General features: G+C 41.1%; 1 protein-coding gene across 1 annotated transcript in view; it reads right to left on the reverse strand.

Annotated features, from left to right (window-relative positions):
• The window catches only part of RSBN1L (round spermatid basic protein 1 like), a 47,156-nt gene extending 26,075 nt beyond the window's left edge, over window positions 1–21,081 (reverse strand). Inside the window, exons 1-2 of the mRNA XM_040062474.1 lie at window positions 20,496–21,081; window positions 9,366–9,479 (exon numbers count right to left, since the gene is read on the reverse strand). Of these exons, the coding sequence (XP_039918408.1) occupies window positions 9,366–9,479; window positions 20,496–21,081 (700 nt within the window). The remainder of the gene's footprint in view (window positions 1–9,365; window positions 9,480–20,495) is intronic.
• Window positions 21,082–25,894: the final 4,813 nt, after the last annotated feature.

The following is a 25,894-nucleotide window of genomic DNA, read 5'->3' on the forward strand; positions in this document are numbered from 1 at the left end:
GCTTCACTTTTAGCTAACAAAGTTCAACTGCCAAAAGGCAGAATATCCTCATGGAAGTCTGTCGTTTCTTAGGCTAAATTTAATTTAAACCAGCATCAAACCTCTGCAACAGGACTGCTTCATCTGGTAGATGCAATATTCACCACTTCTTTGTTAATATCTTCTTTCTGTCACCAGAGTCTTTAAGTCTAGTGGGCATGAAAAGACCAGGAAGAGCAGCAACAGATGTTCAACAACTAAGTACCTCAACCTTAGAGGAATCCTGAAAATAGTTCATTCAGGATGGCAGGGTCCTTGCATGTAATGTCATCACCTGACAAAAATCACCTACTGCTACATTCTGGGGTATTGCAATGGTGTCATTATGGCACCGGCTCCAGTCAGCGGGAAATAAAAACAAAGAAATGGTTTATGACAGCAGGATGTAAAGTATTGCAGGCTTTGAAATCTCAATACAAATCTCAAAATACAAACTCAGACATTCTTCCCTTCCTTCTGACTGCAAGAAGAATAATCAGAAAGCATCCACGAGTATACAGGTATTGCAAACTCTTAAAAATGCTTTAACTCAGCATTTTTAAATTGTTTCACCCTAAATATGAACACTTTGTGCAATACTGATGGATATCACAAAGAAGTCAAGCATTCCGCAGACATTATATTAGTTTGAATATACAAACTATGGAATTATAGCACCAAATGCTGGAGCTAAGCAAAGGTGATGCAGGTGGAAGCACAAGTTACCTGCCAACCCACTTCACTTGTACTTAAATGGAGCTCAGATTTTTGTTGAAACTACTCACTCAGATCTGGGACATCATGCATGGCAGGGAAAAGATGGAAATTTTTATTTATTGGGGTTCAATCAGAGTAATATAAATGGCAACAAACTTCAAAGCAAGAAGCTATTTGCTGTGGTAAGAGCCAAATTGCTCTCTCCTACTTGAGCATGTTTGCAACCACCAAAGAAAATCCTATGACAACTGAAGATCAGCATCTGTATGTTCTTGCTGAACACCCAGCTATTAAGTTACATTCCATTATTACTGCTGAAATGTAAAGTACTTACATAACAGATGGGTATGAATCTGTATCTGTGCAAAACAACAAAAACTACTGACTTCCATTCCTGAAGTACAAGAAGAAATATTATCTGATTTCCCCTTCAATCTGTCCCATTCCTTTTGATTTGATCTGAGTAGTTTTACTAACAATCCATTTCATTCCCGTAATATGTGGCAGCAGTTTCTCTAATCCATCATTTAATGTATTTCAAGGATGCAGCTATGCCATAAAATTTTAAAAAAACTAGCCAACCAACCAAAAAATTTCCACTATTAAACAACAAAACAGGCTTCCTTATAGAGGTGGTCAATGCCCCTAGGCAGTCAGTGTTTAAGACGCATTTGGACAATGCCCTTAACAGCATGGTTTAACTCTTGGTCAGCCCTGAAGCAGTTGGGCAGTCGAACTGGATTATCACTGTAGGTCCCTTCCAACTGAAATAGTTAATTTTTCCTAATCATCAGTGAGCAGCACTCAAAAGAGCACAGTCATGGTCTTGAAACCAGTGGTGCCTTTAAGACAGAAACAACATAGATGGAATGTAAATCAGTCTCGAATTACATAAAGTTCACATGAACAGATCCAAAAAGGTTTGTCTTCAAAACCAGCTGTAAAAGTATTTTTTTTAAACTTAATATATATTGATGGAAGCACTTAAAACCTTAGAGGTAATTACACTAAGACATTTTTTAAGTGAAGAACATTTGTCATTCCCTGTTTGCACACTATCTCTCCAAAACCTTCAGAAGAGATAAAATATTTTAACCAGAGGATAAAAATAATTCTTTTTTTGGTATATAAAAGAAAGTTTCTGCTCAGCTTTAAATACATTGATTTTAATATAGACTGCTTTTACTTCTGAACACAAGATAAAAGGGTTATGCCATTTACATATATATCAAGTATTACAATTCATCATTGTACACTTTCTCACATCACACCAGGCTGCAAAAATGATGCACATAATTTGGAATAAAATACGTATTTGCCCACAGCCCCTAATTTGGAACAAAATAAATATTTGCCCACAGCCCCTCACTTCTGTGCATAACTCTCTTCCACAGAATTTTTTGCATCTCTATATATAAGAAGGATGGAACCAAGATCAGTTTTAATTCTGAAACACTTGGAAGCCAAGAGAGCAACAATCACTGAAAGAACAAAAGGCTGTGTAACAAAAAAAAAATCAGAAGATCTATGATGGAAGGTAGCAGGGGCTCCTGAACTGCTACTTGCAACTGAAAGAGAAAAACTGTGTCTACCCTTGGGAGAAAAAAACATGAATCCCATCTTCAAGGGTCTGAGCTACTGATGCCAGTGAAGTAGAAAAAAGCCTTAAAACACAGAAATCAGAAGATAAAAAGGATTCCAAATGAGCTTTTTCCAAAACATTAATAGAATTAAAGATTTTGGGAAAAATTGCATACCAAACTAAGTAAAACTTAGTTCTCTAAAACCACTTCAAGCAGGAATTAGGTAACATGACTTCAAGAACGGCTTGGTTGTTTTGAGCCTTTTTAAAATCCACACAAGCTTTTGCTACTGCATACACAACACAAGTTCTGTCAAAAACTCCATTTCCCCACTAGCAGCAAATGACGTACATACAGAAAAATATTTTTATACATACTTTATACACCGCATTGCAAAGAACACTTTAAAATCAAATTGTATCTTGGAAGAATGTCACATTTTTTCATTCTTAATTATTAGTTCAGCCTTCAAGTGGCTATGACACAGCTGAGCAATGTATGAGCTCACTGCCAGATGATCCAATCCCCCACTCTCCTCTGTCACTGCTCCTGGCACATAGTCCTGCGCCACTGCTGCTACTGACTGGTGCTCATCAACTGCACAATAACTTAACAGCTCAGCAGAAAACTATTCACTCTGCTGCTAGACCAGTGACCTGGTTCACAGCACTGTCAGACAGGAACTAAAGCACACAGACCACCGGGAGCAGGACACAAGGTGTACCAGCACCCACCCCTCCTCAGGGCAGCAAACCACCTGGTCTGCTTACCCACCCTGTCCCCCACACCTTCACCATCCACCCCAGCACTTAACAAAGCTGAAGTTTCACAAGTTAAAAGTAGTCCTATCACCTCATCCAACAGTGCATTTATGAGACAGGATCAATTTCCTAACAAACCTTAATAGAAATTTTTGTAACCTGAATACTTGAACTTTTAAATTTAACAAAGAAGTTAAGAAATTTACCTTTTAAAGGTAACACTTTAGTTCATTTAATTGTAATACTGTTTAGACTACAATTTCCTCCATCTATCCTCTTACAATGGGTGTGGGTGGTGCTTGCTCTCCATACTGCTTTGACACCTGCATAAGCCAAATTTTAGAATATTTATGTTCAACTACTTTAGTGTACAGACAGTTCCCCTGAAGAATACAAACGTGAAATGAAAAACTGATTTTCAGATGTATTTCTCAGTAAAGCTTGAATAGAATGTGACAGATAGAGAAAGGAAGCACATTTCTAGCCTGAGGCTTCTGCCCTGATGAATTTCAAAGATCCACTCTGAAATAATGTTTAAAGCTGCTCAGAAGCTGCAAACACTTAAGAGCAAAAGGAGTTAGCTTGCTGGAATACTGGAACTGCTATCAGCAATGCCCAATAAATACTTTCTTCTCTTTCTTCTTCCACATTAGCTGTAGAGAGGAGCAGAAACACATTCATTCAGTCACTCCTCTGCTGCATATATCAAAGTACTTAAAAGTAAAATGTACAGCTTCTTCCAAAGCCAGCAACACTGCTTTAATACTTCACTAATGGACACCAAAAAAAGAAGAGCAGCTTTCCACAACTCTCTTGGGCAGTAATCAAGTTGCTCCAGAGCAGGCGTACAGAATTTGGTGAAAACATAAATAAGCAATCCAAAAGTTTACATAAAGATCCCAACACAAGGCTGAGATATCCAAACTACTTTAAGTCAGATTTGGGAACAGCAATGCAGTACTCAATGCAAGCTAACTGCATCCACCTCTTACTGCTGAGGCACACACAGGCAACCCAAAACTTTCAAGACAGGGGTTAGAGAGAGTCTTCACCAGCACACACAGTACAGGTGTGTACATACACACATATACATATGACCCTTGGAATCTAATTTCACACATTTTGAAGTGCACAGCATCATTGTCTCTCTGTGTCCTGAGATCCATTTAGACACAACAGGTACTGAACCTATAAACAAAAAGCTTTCTTCCACCACATGGTTCAAGAACACGAGAAGACGTCAACAATTTTCAGTTGTATTGAAAACATTTTATTTATTGTGACTCACTACCTTAGGACTCCAAGAATGAGAATTAACAGGGATGGGGGGAGAATAGAAAAATCCTCAGCATCCACATTTGCAGAAACTTTCCTCTTCGATCTGTTGTTAAAAAGTAGACTGAGCTCACACTTTACTGGACTATAAAAAAACCAAAGAACAGCTTCTGCTCTTATCTGGCTTAGCAGTATCTGCACAAGGATAGCTACAAAATTTGCACCTTTATCAATAAAGAAGATCAGAGGAAGTGATGCTCATTCTGTTCATTCAAACACATACTCCGCAGTTATCAAAACTAATGCTAAATAAATAGAAAAACAATTCTTGCATGCACACATCTACAAGAATGGCAGATCTTCCAAGGTAACTCAGCACACCTTACTTTTTGTGGTGCCATAGTATCCCTGTCACGGTTAGTGACATGGGACTTACTACTAAGGACTGATACTCAAAACTGTGCAAATTTTATGCAAATAAGCCAACACTCTGTTATTACATGACACATACTTGTAGTTGAAACTGATTCTCGACAGCCTAATCTCTGGTTAATTACAGATACCTTCCAAATGTAAGTTTTCACAAGAAGTCAGACATCACCTGAAATTTATTTTATGTTGTGTTTTGTTCATTTGTTGTGTTTGATCATTTGATTTGAAAATTTAAATAAGCAGAGACCTATTAAGTCTAATACTTTATTCAGTTGTTTCAACCAGAGCAGCTGTTTCTCAACTTTGAGGTCACAGCCAAAATAATTAGACATTTCAAAACAAAAGCCAAAAATTAGTAACACTAAACTCTTTATTTCCCACAGTTTTCTAGATTACAGCTAGTAGCAGGAAGGCACAAAGATTTTTAACGGCAGCCAGTAATTAAAATCAGTTTTCACTTCTTACTTTAAGAGAGCTCAGTCACCAAAATTTAACACTTTCACGTACCGGAAGTCTTTGCTTCAAGCTCCAGCAGAAAGCTTTCCAGCACAGCTCTCCCTCCAGTTGCCACTTGCTCTATCCCATTTGACATCTGTGTTTTACCCTCTACTCATATATTTTATTGGTAGAAGTTGGTAACTCGGTGCATAAGGACTGTGAAGCAAACCCAGTATCACAGACAAATCAGTGTGCTGGATTTTGTGTGCCCTGCTCTCTTATCTCAGTCTTACTCATTCCCTCAACTAAAGTGCATTGCATACATATTCTTGAACACTTGCCCTTAAGATACACGAAGACTCATGTCTCATGCTCAATATACTGACTTTATAATTACTTATGTAAAAAAGTCATCTAGAAAATTTTAAAAGTTCATAAGAATGAACAATTAAATGTCATTTCTTCCAGAAGAATAACTTTTAAAAAGCTTTAGAAAGCAATTTATATTTATGTATGCTCATACCAGCAAATAAAATATTCACTTCCAGTTCTTTCTTAGATCTTGGAATTCAATAAAACAAGTTATTTAATCTTGCAGAAACACCTACTAAGAATTTTTCCTACCACAATTTTAGCAGTTGCTGTGCTCAGATATAAGTAATCAGAAAAACAAGACTGACTGTTTTTTTCTAAAACGAAAACCAGAAATGGGACTGTTTACAAATAAGCCTATTAATCATCCTCCTTTTTGCAGCACCTCCAGTAACTTTGTCACATAACATCGGTGCAAATATTTTCCATTCAATGCTCAATTTCTAGACAGTTTACAGTGCAGATTTTTCTTAAAAATAAGTTTAAATCACTTAAGAGTTTCTGAATTTTTAACAGTATGCATGTGCCAAGCAACTTTTGTCTGAAAAATGAGCTCTTCCTTCCACATAGCAGACAGAGACAGAGGCAATTCTGTAGCTTTATCTATAGAGAATACATCTTTTAAGTGCAAAAGGACGACCAAAAAAATCCTTTTAATCCTAGGTTCAAAAGAAAAGCCATCAGGCTCTCTGAAAGAGCCTCATTTCCTTTAGCAGCCTCAAGCACAGCCTTTTTAAAAAACCCTTTTTAAGAATCACCCTTCTCCAACACGGCCAAGTTTTATCACTGCTTTCAATAGAACGCCAACCCAAGTTTAGGCAGATGAACAGCTCACAACCCAGAGCGTCCAAGTATAAATAAACTCTTCCACATTCAGCTTAGAGCACCAAAATTAGGCTTATGCACCAGCTCTCCCTCAAAAGGCATCAGTCCCTCAGTATGACCTCTTCTATAACTTGTCACCTTTGACCTTGGACAGCCAGTTTAGCTGTCTGAAGTCACGTAGGCTGTTACCTCCACCCCCTCAACCAAAGTCAGTCCCAAACAGATGGCCAGAGCAATATTTTACAATAAGATATAGATCTAATACATAGAGGAAGGAAATAAGCTGTCTTTAGGCACTGTACTGTTGGTTTCTAAACACAGACTAAAAATAGAAAAAACAACCACAAAAGCAAAAACCCAAAGAAATGGAAAGCAGACTCATTCCAAAACTCTGTTCCAAAGCCCACACAGTAAATCCTGCACTCAAAACAACAGGGCTTTAAGCTTAACTTTTGTTACACAGGAAGAAGACACTCTGAGATAGAGTTAATATCTGAAAATGTCCAGAGACACTGATATATACAAGAAGCTGCATCATAAAGCACTTCTGCCTCTGCTCTCTCTTGCCCAGGATGTAAAGTTAGATCAGCAGGACAGCTCAGGAAATGTTATACAAACCTCACAGCACATACAAGCACATCCGGTCAGATTCTGGAGGCCCACAGAAGACACCAAGCTGCTGCTCTGAACAGAATATAAACCCAGTGGAGATGATATGTCTGCTCTAAAAAACTGTCTGCTCTCCTGACTCACTCCCTTCTTTCCCTGAAATAGGAGTCAATTTTGCAGGATACTGGCAAACCAAACACAGCCTCTACAAAACATTTAATAGCCAACACCTTAAAGAAAACCTAAAATACACCTGTGTGATAAATCTAATTTGTAGCACTGTTTGCTGTGAAAATAAGCTATCCTGCTTCTGAGCAGAGATGTTCTAACAGAATCCCTGGGCATACACACTTTTACATTAATCTGAAAATAAAGCACAATTTTAGTATCAACAGCCCCATGAGGTATCATGTATTAGATCGCTGTAAGACAACTTGCTGTCTTTGCAGATTGCACCTCATCTGCTGAATGGCAACAGAAACAGGACCAGGGTAAAAAAAGGCTGCTATTCAAACAAAGCCTAAAGAACCCACTGTTATGGCAGTTAACTGCTGCCCAGTATCTCAACCACCGACTTCCTTCCAGGCTCAGCAAAGACTAGAGTCACACGTGCTCTTTTCAGAGGAAGTCACCAGCTTACACAATCCTCGAGTTCAAGGCAATACCTTGAGATCTGATCAACAAAGGTTTTAAACTGTCACTGTTCTTTAATACATGTGTGCAGAGTATAATATGCAATGTAATTACAGGGTTCTGTGCCTCTGACCTCATACAAGCATTCTGAAGTTCAAGATTTGATTTGAAGGTTTCAGTTTCTGGTTTGTAAATTAAATGCTACAGTATACAGGGTAACAGAAAAACATTATCAGGAATTTTTTCCTAACTTCAAAAGCAGAGTCTGAAAACAACAGATTAAAAAAATCATTTGTTCTACTCAAATGAGCAACACCCTCACAAAAAATCTGACGCAGCATGACCTAAGTCAACAGTAAGGTGGTTCAAGTACTGGCTTAACTGCTGGGCTCAAAGGGTTGTGAGCAGCAGCACAAATTCCAGCTGGAAACAGTCCCTGCTAGAGTAATCCAGACCTTAATATCTTGTGTTGGTATTGTTCAGCCTGTCCATTAATGGCATCGTGGGACAGAGCACACCCTCAGCAAGCTGCAGCTGATCCAACACTCAAACGAGTTGATACGCCGCAGAGTTGCACTGCCAGTGAGAGGGACCTTGAGAGGCTGCAGAAATGGTCCAACCTGGGGGACTCATGAAGTTAACAGAGAGGTGGGCAAAACCCTGCGCCTGGAAGGAATAGACCCAGAAGGGTGATGACCTTCTTCATTTGCTTTCATCAGGTTTTTACACACACTGATGATATCCCCCTTCAGCCTCCTCTTCTCTGGGCCTATCAGTCCCAGCCTTTCTTCATCAACCATACAACAAACATATACTTTATGTTGGAATGGACCTTTCAAGACCATCTAGTCTAACTCGCTGCAATAAGCAGAAACATCTTTGCAATTACATCTGGTTGCTCAGAGCCCACTCCTTGACCTGACCTTGAATGCTGCCAGGGATGGGATATTTGTCACCTCCCTGGACAACCCATTTCAGTCTCTTATCATCATCATTATAAAAAAAAAAAATCTTCTGTATATATAATCTGAATCTCATTGTCCAGAGTGATTGTTGCTTCCACCCTTGGAGATAATGAGTCTGATAATCCTGGGCAACCTGCTCTAGTTGATCATACTCGGAGCAGTTGGACTAGATCCCTTCCAAACTCAGCTACTGCACAGTCCTAAGACTCAGTGTATGCACAAGCCACAAGAAAATGTAACCCCAACAACCTTTCATTTCAGAAAACAAAGTTAAAGAAATCAGCCAAATTTCAGACTGCAAGTTGCATAAAACTGCTTAGTATTTGACAAAGCTCCTGAATTATAACCCCTTAATTACTCAGTACATTGTACAATTAATGTTAGACATAAAATGCAACATGCATTCATCTTTCTTCTCCACAATATATAAAAGGATAACCTACAACTTGTGAGCAGTTATTAAAGCATCACTAATATTGTTCCTCGAAGTACTGTTCTTTCCTATTACTACTATTGGATATGCAACACTGTGATGATAGTTTTAGCTTTAATTTCCAGCACCTAGCACAGTTGACAAAAAAATTAGCACCTGTATCAGGTTTTATTTTGCAACTCTTGCACCAACTAACCAGGAAAAACAGCATAAGTTAAATGAAAAACATAGTATTAAAACACAGTATCCAATCACAAATACTTCTAGCACCAGAATGAAAAACCACTACGTAGTTTGAACCTACCTTTCTGCAGTAATTTGATCTCCCCATTCTCTTTCTTGATTTCATTCATTATTTTGTGCTTCTTCTTTTCTTTTTGCTTCTTCTCCCTTTCTTTAACTTTGTCTTTGATTTGACCTGAAATGCAAATATTTCACAGTTAAGCAAGAACAGAAAATTAATTGTCACATACATGTTTCCTATTACTCTTATGCAAGCTCTATTAAGAGGATATAGAGGAGGAGTTACAAGGAAATCCCAGGACTTACAATATGAAAAGCTAATATTTATCTGTTGCATAATCCAACATAAGCTTCTTTAGCTCAGAAAAGTTTTGTTTGTTATGTTGTGGCTGTATGCAACAACCCAGCAAGTTAACTGTATAGTAATTTTTGCTTACTTCTGTACCTTATGCTCTTTGCATCTGCAGTCAGCTCATTTGTTGAAACTGGAATCACATGCATTACATAAGAATTGGGGGGGGGGGAAGAGTATATTTTGCATTTTCTTGGGTGCAGATCTACACTGAAAACCTCATAACATACTCTGAACTTAAAGGCTTTTGCAAATACCTGGGAAAGGTGGCTTACTCTGCCAACTGAAAAATCTTCTATATTAGTCACAGGCTAATGCATTAATAGCAGTCAGATATAATTAATAAAAACATAACATGTGCTGTATTCACAAAGCAGATTTAATTCACAGGTGCTTCCCCTGCTTACCTACAATCAGCAACAGCTTACCTGAGCAGTCTCATTATTACTTTCTTGTCAAGTCACTCCAGCTTTTTAAATTCCTGACATAGAAAAGCAGAGCCTTTAGGCATGCTTTCTGCATGTAAAATACTAGACCTAGAGGAATTCATAATTTCAAGCAGTCATCTTTGCAAGCCAAGTTGAGATTCACTTATGAGGCCAAGCATTAAAGAAGTCAGATTTTACTAGGCTCATATGCACTGTAGCCAGCACTTCACGCCTCATTTCCTGGCCTGAAGCCAGTACCTGCTTCAAGAGCTCACTGGGCTTTTTAACCTCCACAGGGAAAGAGGAAATCTGATTTCAAGCTTCTACATAATGTTATGCTTCAGTAATACAGCTGAGAGACAGCCCTGATGTTTTATTCATGGTACTTGCATTATAAACCCCAAGTGGAAGCAAAGAAATCCAATTACTCTTCCTTAAGCACTCACATAAAATAGAAGAAGCAAGTATGCTCACTACTAACAAATCAGAAATATTTCAGAACCAAACCAAAGAAAGCACTCAATTCTAGAAGGCAATGTAGAGTGATCCCTAACCAAACTACTCAGGAAGCATGTTGATAAAGGTGCAAAGAACTGACAGTAATCCACAAAAATGAATGTTCTAACAGTGATTCCACAGCATTCATATCTTTCCTCTGAGGAGTTTTCTAATAAGGATACAGAACTTAAACCCTCGCAGTTCTCAGGGTGAAGCAAAGAACATATTTTAGGGAGAGTCTCAAGAAAATAAGTCAAATAAAAACCAAAATAGATGGCAATTGAGATAAGTCTGTTGCCTCTCCACAGATCACAATAAGCAGTGGGGAGAGAACAGAAACTAGACTGGCATAAACATTAAATAAAGTAGCTGCACTTCCAGGATGTCTTAGTTCTAAGTGACTGAAACAACCATGTCCAAGAACAGCCTCCTCCTTTCACCTCTGTGGGAAGGGATGGATGACAAAGCAGATTTAGGCGTACAGCAGACCATGGAAACCAAACAAGCTTTCCTAAGCAACACAAACCTTTCTAGGAATAGGTTAAGGAGACATAAATCTTCCTCTCCCACCTGTTTCTCCCCAAAAAGGAATCTAATTTGTAAATCCCCTGCAACTCGAGTATGAAATTGGGCAAATTGTACAACAGGAGTTAATGTAACACTCTGAAAGCAGACATTCAGCTAGTAGGCAGTAACATCAGCTTGATTTATAACCTTTGCTGAACGATCAACTCAGCCAGAATTACAATTATCATGGGAAGACCTAGATTTCATCTCAGCGTTTTCGTATGGTTAAGAGGTACACTTGACTTCTGCTATCACTTACAAATCAAAGCAAGGTTGAAGAGCATATACAAATGTTGAGTCTTGCTGAAAGAGGACAAAAGACTGAAAGAATCCTTTACTACCACCTCACGAAAAGCACTACAGGCCAATGAATCTTCCAGTTTTGTCAGAAGCAACACATAAAGACCGAGAACCTTTTAAAGAGCCTCCAGTTTATTTTCACATGTACAAAGCAATTAGAGCCAATGGTGAAATTTTACCGACAAAAGAAACAATGAATGTGTTCTGTAACATCCCCCAGCAACAGCCACAGTAAAATCAAACCTTAAGTGACTGCAAATACAATGTAAATGCAGCTGAGGGAAGTTTGGAGAAAACTTTCCCTCCTAGAAATCACAGTATTGTAACAAAACCAGCGTAGAGCCTGATGCAAGTGAAAAACAGTTGAGAAGCTCAATTCGAATGTACAGATTTTCTGGTTTCCTCCCTGAAAGCAGACAGAATAGCTTAACAATAGCCAGTAGTTCACGTAAAAAAAAAAAAAGGCATAAATAAACACTGGAATTTAAAAAAATCTTTGCTAAAAAAAAAAACAACCACCTGTGTAGAAATGAGAGTTATTCAATGGATTAACACTTGAACTTAATTCTCAGTTCAAAAGTCTTCAGGTTATAAGTATTAATAAGTATTTTCTAGTCTGGCTTGCAGAATTCAAACAGAACTCTCAAGCAAAATACTGCAGATTATTCTTCTCAAGACATCCAGAAACATGAACATTCTTCACAAAATTCCTGCTTTAAAATTAACGCCCCCAACATTAGGCATTTTACAACCTACATAGAATAAACAAGCAGTGAGTGACACTGGCAAGGAAAAACAGGAAAATCTTGTTCTGTTGAAGTTAGGAAAACCTGGAATGCTCTTGTATGGCTTTTTTGAAGTTTACCAGTAGAAGCTACTGCTGGTCTCCATTTTGTCTGTAGGGCAACAAGATCACAAAGTAGTAAAAGTAGAAAGATAGTTATGATAAGCTTTCCATGTCCACAGAAAGTGGTGCAGTTAGCTTCAACCAATACTATTCCTAACAAATAAAAAAGAAAATTTAAAAAGGCTTCTTAAGCTACTGAGGATGAAATGAGCCTCCACAGAAATAACATAGCCCAAATACACAGCCTTCCTAGGCCTCTACACACCTCCAAAGATACTAAAACTAAAAGCCAACCATTGGAAATAATTTGTATCCCAGGGCAAAAAAGAAAGAAATCCATATTTTCACTAAGTTTGTTCCACCTACCAAACCACACACTTTTACTTTATATGATTTTGACAAAAGAAATACACTGCTCAGGAAATAACTGATCACAGACTAAACAGAGTTTGCAAATACTCCTTACCTGAGTTAAAAAAATATAAATCCAAGTACAGTAGGAATCAGCTATGGAAGTTCAGTGAGAGCTAGGTTCGGTCCTTAGTTTTCAAGTTCTACTGACTGAGGGCAAAAAAAAGCCTCTATTACTATAAAGTTATTTCTTACTCTTGTAGCAAAGTTGACCCTGGCTGGACATTAGGGGTCCACTGAAGCCACTCCAGGACTCCTGTCCTCAGGTGCACAGGGGAGAGAAAATACAACAAAAGGCTCGCGGATTAAGGTAAGGACAAAGATTGTATGCAGCATCAGTTACTGTCATGGGCAAAACAGACTCAACTTGGTGAAAAAAATTAATTTATTAGCAATCAAAAGTAGAGCACAGTAATGAGAAATAAAAACTAAATGTTAAAAACATCTTTCCCCTGCCCCTCCCTTCTTTCCACTCTTAATTTCACTCCCAATTTTCTCTACTTCCTTCCCCTGAGTGACAGAGGGGGAGCTGTCAGTTTGTCATATGTCATCTCTGTCACTCCTCCCTCCTCAAGAGAGGGGGGACTCCTCTCACTCTTCCCCTGCTCCAGAGTGAGGACCCTCCCACAGGAGACACTACTCCACATATTTCTCCAACATCAGTCCTGCCAATGGGCCGCAGCTCTTCACAAACTGCTGCAGTGTGGGTCCTTTTCCATGTGGTGCAGCCCCTCAGCCACAGCCTGATCCAGCATGGTGCCCCGTGGGGTCACAGGTCCTGCCAGGAGCCTGCTTCAGCAAAGGCTTCCCACAGGGTCACAGCCCCCCTTGGACATCCACCTGCTCCAGGGTGGAGTCCTCCAGGGGCTGCAGGTGGATCTCTGCTCCCTCATGGACCTCCCTGGGCTGCAGGGACACAGCTGCCTCACCAGGGGCTGCAGGGGAATCTGCTCTGGCACCTGGAGCACCTCCTGCCCCTCCTGCTGCACTCACCTGGGTGCCTGCAGGGCTGTTTCTCGCAGATATTCTCACTCATCTCTCCAGCTGCAATTGGTCTTGTGCAGTAACTTTTGCCTACCTCTTAAAATATATAATCCCAGAGATGCTACCCCCATCACTGGCAGCTCCTCACAGAAGCCACCCCTGTATCTCCCCAGCTACCAAAACCTTGCCAAGCAAAACCAATCCAACTCTACTAAATAATACTTTTTAAAATACAGAGCTTTGTAGGAATAAGCATCCCTGTTTGGAGAAAATACAACATCCAAGGAATTAAGAGATTTCTACATGTCTCATTCAAGTTCACACTAAAGAATGTCACCATAAAGTCCATATTCTTTGCTTTGCATGTCACAGAAACAGTACACCCACACACAAAAGAAATGCTGCAACAGCAGTATATTAAAATAAAACCAGTGCTACATATAGTCAGAAAGAATTTTATTATGGTGTGAGCCATCTCACCTTTCTAAAGGGCATCTGAAAAATATTTTCACTTTACAACAATTCTACACAATGAACTGAACTAATTAAGAACAATATGCATACTTCCTCCCCAAATTCCAAAGCTACTTTTTCTGGATGTTAAGTACATAAATAAAAGAAATAGATACACACTGTATTTATACAATAAATAGCCATTTACAACCAAAGGCTACAGTTAAAGTTCTTAGTTTCCCAACTCAGGAGATACCTTCTCATAATGACTGTCACAACTTCCTAAGCAGAAAATACAGGAACACAAATTCACACATCACACCATCCTGATTTCAGAAATCTAATCAGATCTTTGCCTCTACTGCAAGCTTTCTACAGACAAAAAGGTAAACCAAGAGCACAGAGCAAGAGTGGGAATCGCTCTTTAGTGGATGCACAACGTGCAATGTGGTGGCTGTGACTTGGGAAATTTGCACCTTGAAGCCCATGCAGGAGCTCAAACAAGCAAGTCCATTTCAGCACTGAAAGAGGAGAGCTGTACAACTCTGTCAGATGCCAAAAGCTGCAGCTGCTTTGCATCATTTTCCAGATGGTAACTCACATGAGCAGTCAGTCACAGATTACGTTAAAAGTACTCTGACTCTCTCTCCTCTGTTTGATTTAAGGGCTGTCACTGCACATGCGGCAAAATATTTACAGACTACTGCTAAGGGACACCATCAATATGGCTAACACCACCTGCAGTGTAACTGAAAGGAAGGGGGAATAAGGAGGGGCACAGAAGAACATCAGCTCCCATCCCTTCCATCAGCACTCTCCTCACTTTGAACAAACACCATAAAAATAAAACCTCAAGAAGCCATGTTTAACTGGTTATACAGGTACCTGAAGTACATTTACTATCACCATGTTAACAGCTTTGACACCTGCACTTATTAAATCCTACAATGTACACTGCAGAGCAGGTTTCCCTACTTAATGAACACGGAAAAACCCATACAGTATTTCCAGGATACAAAAAATCATCAAAAAAGGGATAGGTTTCACATCCCAGCAACCAGGAATATATGGCTGATACCTCTTTCAGTCATTTAAATTTAAAATCCAAGCTATAACTAAAGAAATCCCCTTATCAGGCAAGCACATTTCCCCAAACTCTTCAATGAATGGAAAGGAAGACAGATCCCTTTCAGAATTAAAACACTTCTAAAAAACTGAAATATGATCTTTACAGCTCTCAGTTCCTTTAAGCTTTGCGCTGCTAAGGAGACCTTCTACATGCAGAACTGAATGAGCCAAGTTTAAGCTCAAGCACTGGGGCATTGCATCAGAAATCAGTAACAGATAATGTGACATGCAAACAAGGCCTCTTCAAGAGGTTTCAGATCAAATGTTTAAGCCTCCTGATCTTGTGTCAACTAAGAAAAATTATTTGGTACTCAAAAAATCAGTAAGTTTCTGCTGCATAAATTACACATGAAGCTGGATTCTGGGGTACAGGAAGGGCGTGGTTCTCCAGCTTAGAAAGATTTCATTCTGCCTAGCAAGCTTCAGATTTTCTTATCAAAAAGGGGATAGGGTCCCTCAAGGAAAAAGATGCACTGCCCCAAATTTATCCCAACATTGCATACTTACATTAATGTCACTACCAGCTCTGAAAACTGAACTGCATGTAAATCGCAAACAGTAACAGAAATTTGAAGAGTCCCTCCTCCTCCTCAATACCATACTTAAAACCTTCTAAACATTGCTGTTTACAGCAGGGTATCCAAACAGAAATACATTGAAGAATTCAGAATGGTCAAGAGGCCTCATAAGTATGAAAATGATTGCTATATTTAAAAAATCCAACAGAGAGGAGGGGGAAGTGAGTCAAGTCACATAGTACAAGGAAAAAGAAAAAAAAGGGAAATAGAAGTGAACAGAAGGAGGAACTGTTTAGCAGAAGAAAAAATTAAAGACAATCTAACAAGCAAGATACATGGCCCCAGTTCTAAAGCAGGGAAAAAGAAAATCCAAAACCTTCTTCAATCTACTTTGGTAACAGACTATGAAATGAGCATCCCACTGGATGCAAACCAAAATTATTAAGTCTGGAAAGTGTCACCTCTTGAAAGCTAAAATCCCAGAAGGGTCACACAATACAAGGTAACAGTTACCAGAAGAATCATTGCTAAATGCTCATCTGAAATCTAATCTTATCTATCCTTCAAAGACATCAGGAGAAAGGAAGGGGGTGGGGCAGCAAAGGGGGGAGAGTTAAAAAAAAATAGACTGATATTAAAAACAAGAGCTACAGCACCATATCCAGCTCTCCTGCTCATACGGGGAATCCCCAACTGCAAGTCAAAAGATGTCAATCTCATTTTGCAGCTGCCTGCACACTGAGGCAATCTTATCAGCAAAATGTTTCACTGAAGGGGAAAAAAAAAATTAAAATGGAGGGAAAGACAAATTGTACACAGAAACAGCAGGAAAAGCAGAAAAGATTGGCCATGCAACTGCATCACACCTTACAGCAAGAATAGGGACCAAAACCAAAAGATTTGGACAGGAGCTGTCTAATGAAGTGGGGAGTGGCTGAGCTGAGCTTTGCACTGTTATGAAAACAATTTCAACTATGAACTGCTAGAGCAGAGTATCAGTTAAATGACTAACTGAATCAGCAGAGTCATGGCATGAGCAGCAATCACTTCTGTCAGACTGACACTGTGTTTTAAAAACAAAAACATTGCACAACTTTAGTTCCACTACCAGAATGCACATGACAAGTGAAATTTAAGCTTATTTTAAACAGCCTAAACCTCGTTATCTGCAGAATAAATCATGCATCCGGCAAAAGGCTCTTTCAGGTTCTCTGCATGGTAGATCATCTCTGAAGGGGTCAGTGAACTCCATTCATCTGATGGAATCACCAGCTGTAAGGCCTGGTTATGACTCTGTAACTTAAAAGCTCTTTGCAATTAGTTAAAAGACCAGAAAAGTTTTTAACCAAAGACTTGAAGAAAATATAAAAACTCTTGAAAAGCTTTAAACACATCATCCATCTTGGCTACTACCAAGCTGAACATCTTCCTATCCGTTAGGAAATAAGTGTGCCTCAGAACTAGGCTCCCTTACCTCATAATCACTACTGCAAGTGAAGGACACACATCAGCTCCTGTCATCAGCTTTTCTGAATGCAAGGTGAAATATCTCACTATTTCCCCCTCAGTGTCAATACCCCTATCATGATTACAGTAATTAAACTAAAATTAGGAATATACAATTACTACTACTCTCAAGGCCAGATCTCACATTCATTCACTCCACATCACTGCATACCCTGACCCCCTGTATTATTTTGTCTATACCACAGTCCTAACAATCTCATGAAACAAATTTTGCCATTCTTCCCCTGATTCCCCTAGCTTTGCCCCTCATTTTCTCTAGTACTAAGATCTGTGCAGGCCCTCAGTCTGTCTCACAAAGGTAAAGCTTTTTCCCCTCACACCGTAAGAGTCCTATGCAGCAGAGCACACAGCTCACTGATCAGAAACACGACTCCTCATTCATAGGTACTGAGAATTCCACTCCATCCCATGTACCCACCTGCAATGCATCTCCATTTTGGCTGCAAACAGGAGGCTGGACTTTTTCCATTTTCAGAACCTCAAAACAACCAAGAACTCTCACCCATTCCACCTGCTTATCTTAGTATTTCCGCCTCTACACCTCTAGTCTCCCCACTGGCACAATTTTCCTTCTGGCAAGTGTTACACAGGCAAGTGTATCAGTTCTGAATGCTAGGAGAGAAAAACAATCAATACCATCATTTCCACATTGCTGCTCCTTTTCCACTGCATCAAAAGCAAAAAGGTTGTCTAACTCCAGGAACAAGAGGCTGCACTTCCCTGCATGAGATTGATTTTTAGAATGCACTGAGGACAGCTTCTACAAACCCATCTCATTGCACCTAAAGGAGAGTATCTTATTCTTGCTTTCCCACCCTTCATATATTCTGCCTTTCAGTTTTTTCATAATTAACCCAAACTGCCTAAAGGTACCCATGTTGTATCCATAGGCTGTCTAAAATTTTCATTCTCCTTCTATTCTATCTTCTTCTAACCTTCCTGGCCTTTCCTACAGCACCTAAGTATAATCTTTTGCCCAAAAACAAGACCAGAATCACCTCCATACTGCTTTTGCCTGCTATTTTCCTTTCCTGTCAGTATTTCAAATTCATTCCACGTTCACTCATTATATGCTGCAACCACAGTCCCTCTGGTATCTTTTTCCAGTCTGTAGCTTCAGCACTCTCAATGTAAAAGTCCTGACTATTCCACCCACTCACCTTAATGTCATTCTTAGCTTTGCTCTGTACTGTGCCTGCCCCCCAGCCATTCTTTTCTCCCTGGATCATAACTGCATTTTTCCCCTTTCCTCTCTGCAAAGAAAATTATTCACAGGATTAACAGGACAAACCTGCTCTTTAATCTACAGATACTGAATCACTTTTGAAAGACTGGCAGCTCTCAGCAGAAGACTCAGTGCATCCTTCACATTCACACAGCCTTCTCTGCAGAAATATACAGTTTAATTAAAATAAAGTTCTTCTTTTATCTAGGAAATTATACCATAAAATTTTAGCTTTAGAAACTACTTCCTCTAAACAGAAGTCTGTAGACTCAGATGCCAAACAGGTATCGCTTGCCTTTGAAAATTTATTTGTTGCATGTAGATAAACTTTCAAAGAAAAAAATTAAGGTAAAAAGATCTGTTCCGAACACTCAGGAACTTAAAAAAGTGTCTCCAAGTATATAAGCTCTGAGAGAAGTATCTTCCAGATACAAGGTGCAGAATCTTCTCTTTAAAGACAAATCACATCAATTATTCAGTCAACACTATCACGTGCCAATTTCTTTTACCAATGTGAAAGAATATTTCATCTTGCTATTGTAATACAGTTCCAAGATCTACTAATGTGACTCTTTAACACTGGTAGGACACTACAGCAATCTGAGTAAATATGGTTATTAATTACAAGGCTTTGCAAGAAGGATATTGGGTGAGTTTCTTAGCAGCTATTCTTGAAGACAAAACAACTTCACCAACATGAAACGAGTACTGAGCATCATTTCTAAAGGCTTTTTCCAAGTCACCTTTTGGACAGGAACAAAGGGGAGGAAAAATCCTAAAACAGAACACTTGAAAGCACTGAAATTACATACTTAAAACCCACTTGTACACCACCAATCAAGATCCGAGTAAATAAAACAAAATAAAAAATAAGACACCTCAATAATAAAGTGAATCATAGACTAAGATACTCATGGAAATTAGTGGAAAATGAAGTAAGGCAGCCCAGACAACATAATCAATAGACAAAAAGGTATATTGATATTTCTCTGCAAGCTTGGCTGATCCTGTAATTACAGGTATAAGGCCACAATCAAAGTAACCTAAATTTATACAACAGTAATTTACCTTTCTTTTAAAAGAAAGGAAATCTGATTAACTAGGTAATGGAGCGCACATTTCAAATTCCTCATATTTCAATGTAAATATAAAAGCATCAACATCTGGTCTAAGGTCACTGGAGACTGGGAAAGGACACACTAGAAATAAAAGCATGTATTCCTGTACTGTCGACAGATATTCATGTATTGTCTTTTAGTTCCCAAGATTTACTCTTGATCACAGCAGGAATCCAAGCAAGACTCTTGCCTGACATCTTGTCCTACCTCGTATGGCCATTTCTGCCCAGCCCCACTAATGAACTAACGCAGCACTCCTCCCCTTATCCTGAAGGCCTCGAGCATTCCTTGGGAGATGCGATCTTCAAGAAATAAAGAAAGCCTGAAGCAGCAACTACATGAGATTCCAAAAGTCTTAAGTATCTAAATTTTAACTGCATGCTCTCTAGTACTCAATGACTTAGCTTGTAAAAATTACTAGCCTTAAAAAACGAGATTATTCACGATTTAATTTTGAAATTACGGCGATTTTTTGCAACACGTTCTGCGTTTTTCCCCGAATTCGGTTTTGTTCGCACATTTCTAATAAATTACTCGGCATCCTCATTTCCCTAATAGGTAAGAAAACCTAAGGCCTCTGGCAGCTTCTGGCTGACGCCATCGCTAATTCCACACCCCCTTTTTTGACAGGATTGACGGCGGACTGAGCCGCTGCTGCCTTCCCCACGAACTTACACAACGCCAGCGATGTGTGACCGGGTCCAGCACTGCCCGCAGCCCCCGGCCCGGGTCACAGCCCGCTGCCGCCTGGCAGCTCCAGCGAGCCCCCTGCTCTCGCTGCCCCTTCCAGCCCTCCCTTCCCGGGCCCCGCTGCCGGCGCTGCCCCGCCGCTCACCTTTCGGGAACAGCAGCTTCACCTCCCCGTTCTCCTCCCGGCTCAGGGCCCCGCCGCCATCTCCCGCCGCCGCCACCGCGGGCAGCGCCCCGTGCTTCCTCCTCTCCTTGTCCCGCTTTTCCTTGGGTCTCTTGGGCTTGGCGCTGCCGCCGCCTCCCGCCTCGCCCGCCAGCGCCAGGCGGTGCCGATGGTGGCGGTGCTGGTGCTGCGGGTGGGACGAGGAGGGGGAGGCGGACGGCGGCAGCAGCACCGCGGGCGGCAGCAGCTTCCGGGACAGCGGGGCAGGGAACGCAAAGCCCCCCGCGCCCGCCGAGGGGCCCGTGGGCAGCGCGGCGAAGCCCCACGGCCCGGGGCTGCTGTAGCTGGGCACGACCGCGGGCAGCGGCTGCTTGGCGCTCCCGCCACCGCCGCCCCCTTCACCGTTGACGCGCTTAGCGCCTTTCAGGCTCCGCTCCTCGGCTCCCTTCACCTTCTTGGCGGCCGGCTGGGATCCACGGGAACCTTTCGCGTCCGGGGCCGTCCTGGCGCCGAGCAGCTCCTGCTCGGGAGGCGCCGCGCCACGACCGAGACCGGGCAGCTCCGCCATCTTGGGCTCCGGCGTCTATTTACTCTCGGCTCGCCCCAACCGACAGCGCCGGAGGAGGGGCAGCGGCACAGCCTCGCCCAATGGGCTGGGGAGACGCCGGACAGACAACGAGAGCGACCAATCGTAGGGCGGAGAGAGGGGCGGGCTCTGAGGGGATTGGGGGAGGCGGCTCGGCTGAGTGCGCAGGGCACGCGGGGGCGGGGGCGCTCGGGTTGGGAGCGGGGACGGCGTGAGGGGAGCGCAGTGGGGTCCGGAGCTGGGGGGCGGCGGAGCTCCTGAGAAAGGCGCTTGTTTGGGAGTAAGGAAGGTTTGGATCCCGGCTCATCCCGGGGGTTTCGTTAGCATCTCAGGTTTTGGGTTTCTTCGCTCTGGGAGCGGCTGAACGGGATCCTCGCAGTCCCGCAGCCCCGTGGGCTGTTCCTGGGAATGGCGTTTGTTTGGGAATAAGGAAGGTCTGGAATAGCGCCGTTCCCGGTGGATGTACCCCGGGAAGCGATGAACGTGTCCCTCCGGGTGTCCCGGGCCGGGGGGTTGTTCGTTCGGTGCTCTCTGAACCCCAGTTCCCCACGCTCTCCCGCATCCTTGGGGGGAGTCAGATAAAGCTTGGAAGCTCCGGAGGGCCTGCTGATGGGAGGAAGGCAGAGGCTGACGAGTTCAGCTGTGCGAGGTGCCGATGCCACAGTGCCGCCGGCACAGTCGGGTGTGTGTCACCAGGGGATTATTGACCGCCGTGCCTCAGGGAAGGGATTTGAGCTCAGTGTCCTAAATAGGAGCCCCCCAGTCCTGCTTTTGGCGACTAAAGCTGCCATTACCGCGGTTCAGGACCAGACTGAAATTCTCACCAAGTTCTGGTGTCAGCAGGAAGCGTTGTGGAAATGCACAGAAGTTTCTTGGAGCGTTCGAATTGCCGGGATCCTGCTCTGGTCAGTCACACCTCGGGTCTCCTGGTTGCTGCGGGGAGAACCGAGTCGCTGCCACATTAAACCGAACCTGGCACATGGCAGCCAGATGAAATTGCTTTGAGAAGTTCCGTACACGATGTATCAGCAGGCAAACAAGGTTTTAAGTTTAGATTTTTTTGTTCCACAAAGCATTTTCATTTGAGCTGCCACTGATCAGACTCAGAATAAGCACCTAGCACTTGAGCCATGTCCTTTGTTTCTTTTGAAATTGTAAACCAGGCTGCATGCAGTTAGTTCAGTGTTCATCTTAACAGCAGCAAAGAACAGATTTCCTGTATCCAGACAACTCTGCTTCTTCCTCAGATGTTTCAAGTTCCACTAGTGTGAGAGTGTATCCTCAAACTGTATTTCTGGGCCTCATGCGGAAAATGGCATCTGTGTCAAAGGAAGAACATTTCACAGCATGTATTGCAGCAATATTCAGCTTGCATCCAATCCCAGACTGAAATCCAGGTGCAAATCTTCCCATGTGTACACAGGCTGGTAAACTAGAGTGGGCCTATGAGTATGAAGGTCATCTTCAGTTCCCCTCAGAAATGTTTTATTTGTATTAGTGGGTGAGGAAAACCTGTGTGTTTTAATGGATGTCTCTTTTCCAGGTTAAGTAAAAGTGACCCATCCACCTTAGTCCAAATCAGTGGCTTTGTCTCAACTGATGTTAGAGGTGCCACAATATGCACACGAGGCCATGAGTATCCCTATATATCAGTCCTTAATGGAAACTGGATTGTGGTGACCCTAGAGTGAGTATTTGAGGCACCTCATGGCACTGTCTCAACTTCACAGGCTTGAAACCAAATTCATCTTACTTCTATGCCAATATTGATCCCAAGTCAACAGTATATTTTCACTCAAACTTCAGAAAAGCACAATCATATTTTCAGCTCTCGCTTTTAGGGGCTTTGAGGAATGGAAGAGCAATGTTTCTTTAAGTAAGTCCTAGGGCTTGGTTTTGGTTCAAGGAACTTGATGAGAACCTGTGAAATGCCAGAGTCACCTAGGAGTACATCACTTTTCTCCATGCAGCAGGCTTAGCAAGAGTTATTAGGCTAATGAGTCTGGATGGCTGTATAAATAGCTGAATATCTTGATATGTGCACTTACATCAATGTTAATAATTAAGACAGTTCAGATCTTTGTATTGGACATGCTTGGATGTCTTAAAAATGCATTGAATTATAATGCAACCCAACAATATGAAAACAGATACAAAGATAAAACTGGTGAAAGAACTTATAGCCCAACACTTGATTTAAAAACAGACAAATAAACTTATAAATGTGCAGCAAACTTTAACAGCTGACAATATGCCACTAAACTCAGCTCAAGCTAAAGTTATTTCCTATGCTTTCTGAAGTAGCATATTGTGCTTGTAAGCATAAGCCAGGTTTTTATTAGTGAATTCTTCATAAAATTCAGCTGGAGCAAGATGACAGAGTACCTATTACATGTAATTGTTACTTGTTGGAAAGCAGTGTGACTAATGTTTGGAGGTTTGCTGCTGCTATCTCATACCCATTTGTCAGCAGAGGAAATTGCAGGGTGCATGAAATTCAGAAGCCGGCTCCATTTCAGCTCCGGCAGTCCTGCTGCTCTATGGGCATTAGAGGGAGGGGTGTTGTCCCTGTCACTTGTTTTGTCACCAGTCACACAGATACATTAAAGTGTTCCACCATACCTAAGGTGAGCACACATTCCAAAGCACTAAAACTAAATTTCATGGTGTCTTCCTTACTACCTGTTTTTACTTTAATTAAACCTCTGGCTGCTGGTGCACACATTGCAGGCAGATGCTCCTGAATGAGACAGAAAAGATGAAAACCACCAAAACTGCTTCAGAATAAAGGGGGTAAATACAAGCAGGACAGCTTGTGTAAATTACGGGTTAGATTCAGCAATTTGTTCTGACGTTAATTGAAAAGAGTGAAATATATATGAAGTGATACAATCTCAAGAAACACTGTCGTAACACTGCCCCAAACCAAACTGCTACACAGAATTACAGTAGTGTCTCACCTCACAACTCCAGTCCCCTGCAGAGAGAGCTGTGTGAACTGGGAATCTTTGTTGAGGTCAGTCCCTGAGGTGTTGGCAGCACCCCACACACAGAGACCAGAGGGCTCATCTCTTTCAGCAGAAGCCTTTAAACTGACTATGGAAATTGTATCAATGTACTTTTGTCTATAGTTTTATATGCACTTAGGGAAATCCATGAAGACTTTCTAGACCATGGAAACCGAAATGAAACAAAACCATAACAGTAAAAATGTCAGGCACCAAGCAGTCCAGTATGCAACATGCATTAAGAATAAGCTTCCCGTGTTATTAGCCTGCTTATTGCAAGTGTGTTGCCATTTTAATTAGGATAATTATGAAATGCTGATATAAATGGTTATTAATCAAAGCATTTATTTAAAAAAATTACTGTATATGCTCACCTAAACTTAGAATAATTTCAGACATCCTCTATAAAATACAAAGCTAAATGTAAATGCAGTACACAGGTTGAGTTACAGTGTTTCGGCTTTATGCTCTTTACTGCCTACCAAAGTGATGCTTTGTAGCCTTACTCAGGTCTCCAAAGAGGAAAACAGATTTTAGAAATGTTATTTAATCTTTTTACAATTTCAACAACTTGCTCTCCATGTGCTTACTTCCTTGGTTTGGCATCTGCTCAGTTCTTAAGTCAAGCATGGAAATAATTGTGCCAAGTGTAAATTAAAAACATTTGATAGCACTTAGACATTGTTATGCTGGTTTTTGTCTGCAAAATTAGCTAACTGTAATTTTTAATGTTATTCATTATTTCCTCAAACTCATCAAAAGTCAGTTAATTCATCTCTGGAAATGAAGGTGAAAACTAGCCTTATGTGCACAGAAATGTATTGACAAAGGTGATCTCATCCTGTAAAAGTGATTTATTTTAGAAGAGCTTCATTTTCCATAGTCAGGGGTTTCAGAACAACCAGTGACATATCCAAATACTTCTGCAATTACCACCCAAACAATTGGACTGAGTGAGACACTGGGGACTAACTTGGCTCATAACTGGGAGCTGCTGACAGCATGACGAGCCTTGCTGCAGGGGGATAAGAACTGCCCCCTCCTGCCCTTGTCCTTCACAAGGGACAGTGTCCCCACACCTGAGCAATGGGAATGTGCAGCCCAGCATCTGTGATCAAACTGGTGACCAAGGCAGCAGTTAACCCAAAAGGCCTTTTTCCCCTCAGAAGCAGCGAATGTCTCTGCTGACTGCTCAGGGGTGCTGGGTTAGACATTTGGCAGTGTGGCAGAGGAGACAACTGGGGACACTCATGGTTTTTATTACACTGTTCGTCTGCCAACATTTTACAGAATCCATAAAAACCACAAAAAGGAGTTTACACTTCAGGGAGGACCTTCATTACTTGTTTCAAACAGCTAGACAGTTAGTGCTAGAACAGCTCTTTAGCCTTTACAACTGGTTTTCTCACTTGTGTTTAACATGTGAAACACCCCAGCTCCAATATTTCTTTTTTGAAGTGTAATAACAATCACAAAATGGAGCAAACTTGGAAAGTCTTGATATACACAATTTTAAATATCTGCTTGCAGCTGAAAAGGTAATTTGCTTAGCTATTGTTTTCATAGCACCCCAAAAATTTGACTATTTGAAAGATCTTTAGAATTTTTCAATACAAAAGATACATAATGACTAAAATCAGTATGAAATCAAGAGGATAGAAGCCAAACAAAACTGTATTTCTTTACATATGGAGGAAATGGATCAAAGTCTTACCCATTTCCTTATTTCAGTAGCAATTAAGAGATGAATTTTCTTCAGATGGAGCTCCAAGCCAGCAGCTCTGGAT

The sequence above is a fragment of the Hirundo rustica genome, chromosome 4 (genome assembly GCF_015227805.2).
Source record: "Hirundo rustica isolate bHirRus1 chromosome 4, bHirRus1.pri.v3, whole genome shotgun sequence".
Classification (NCBI taxonomy): Eukaryota; Metazoa; Chordata; class Aves; order Passeriformes; family Hirundinidae; genus Hirundo; species Hirundo rustica.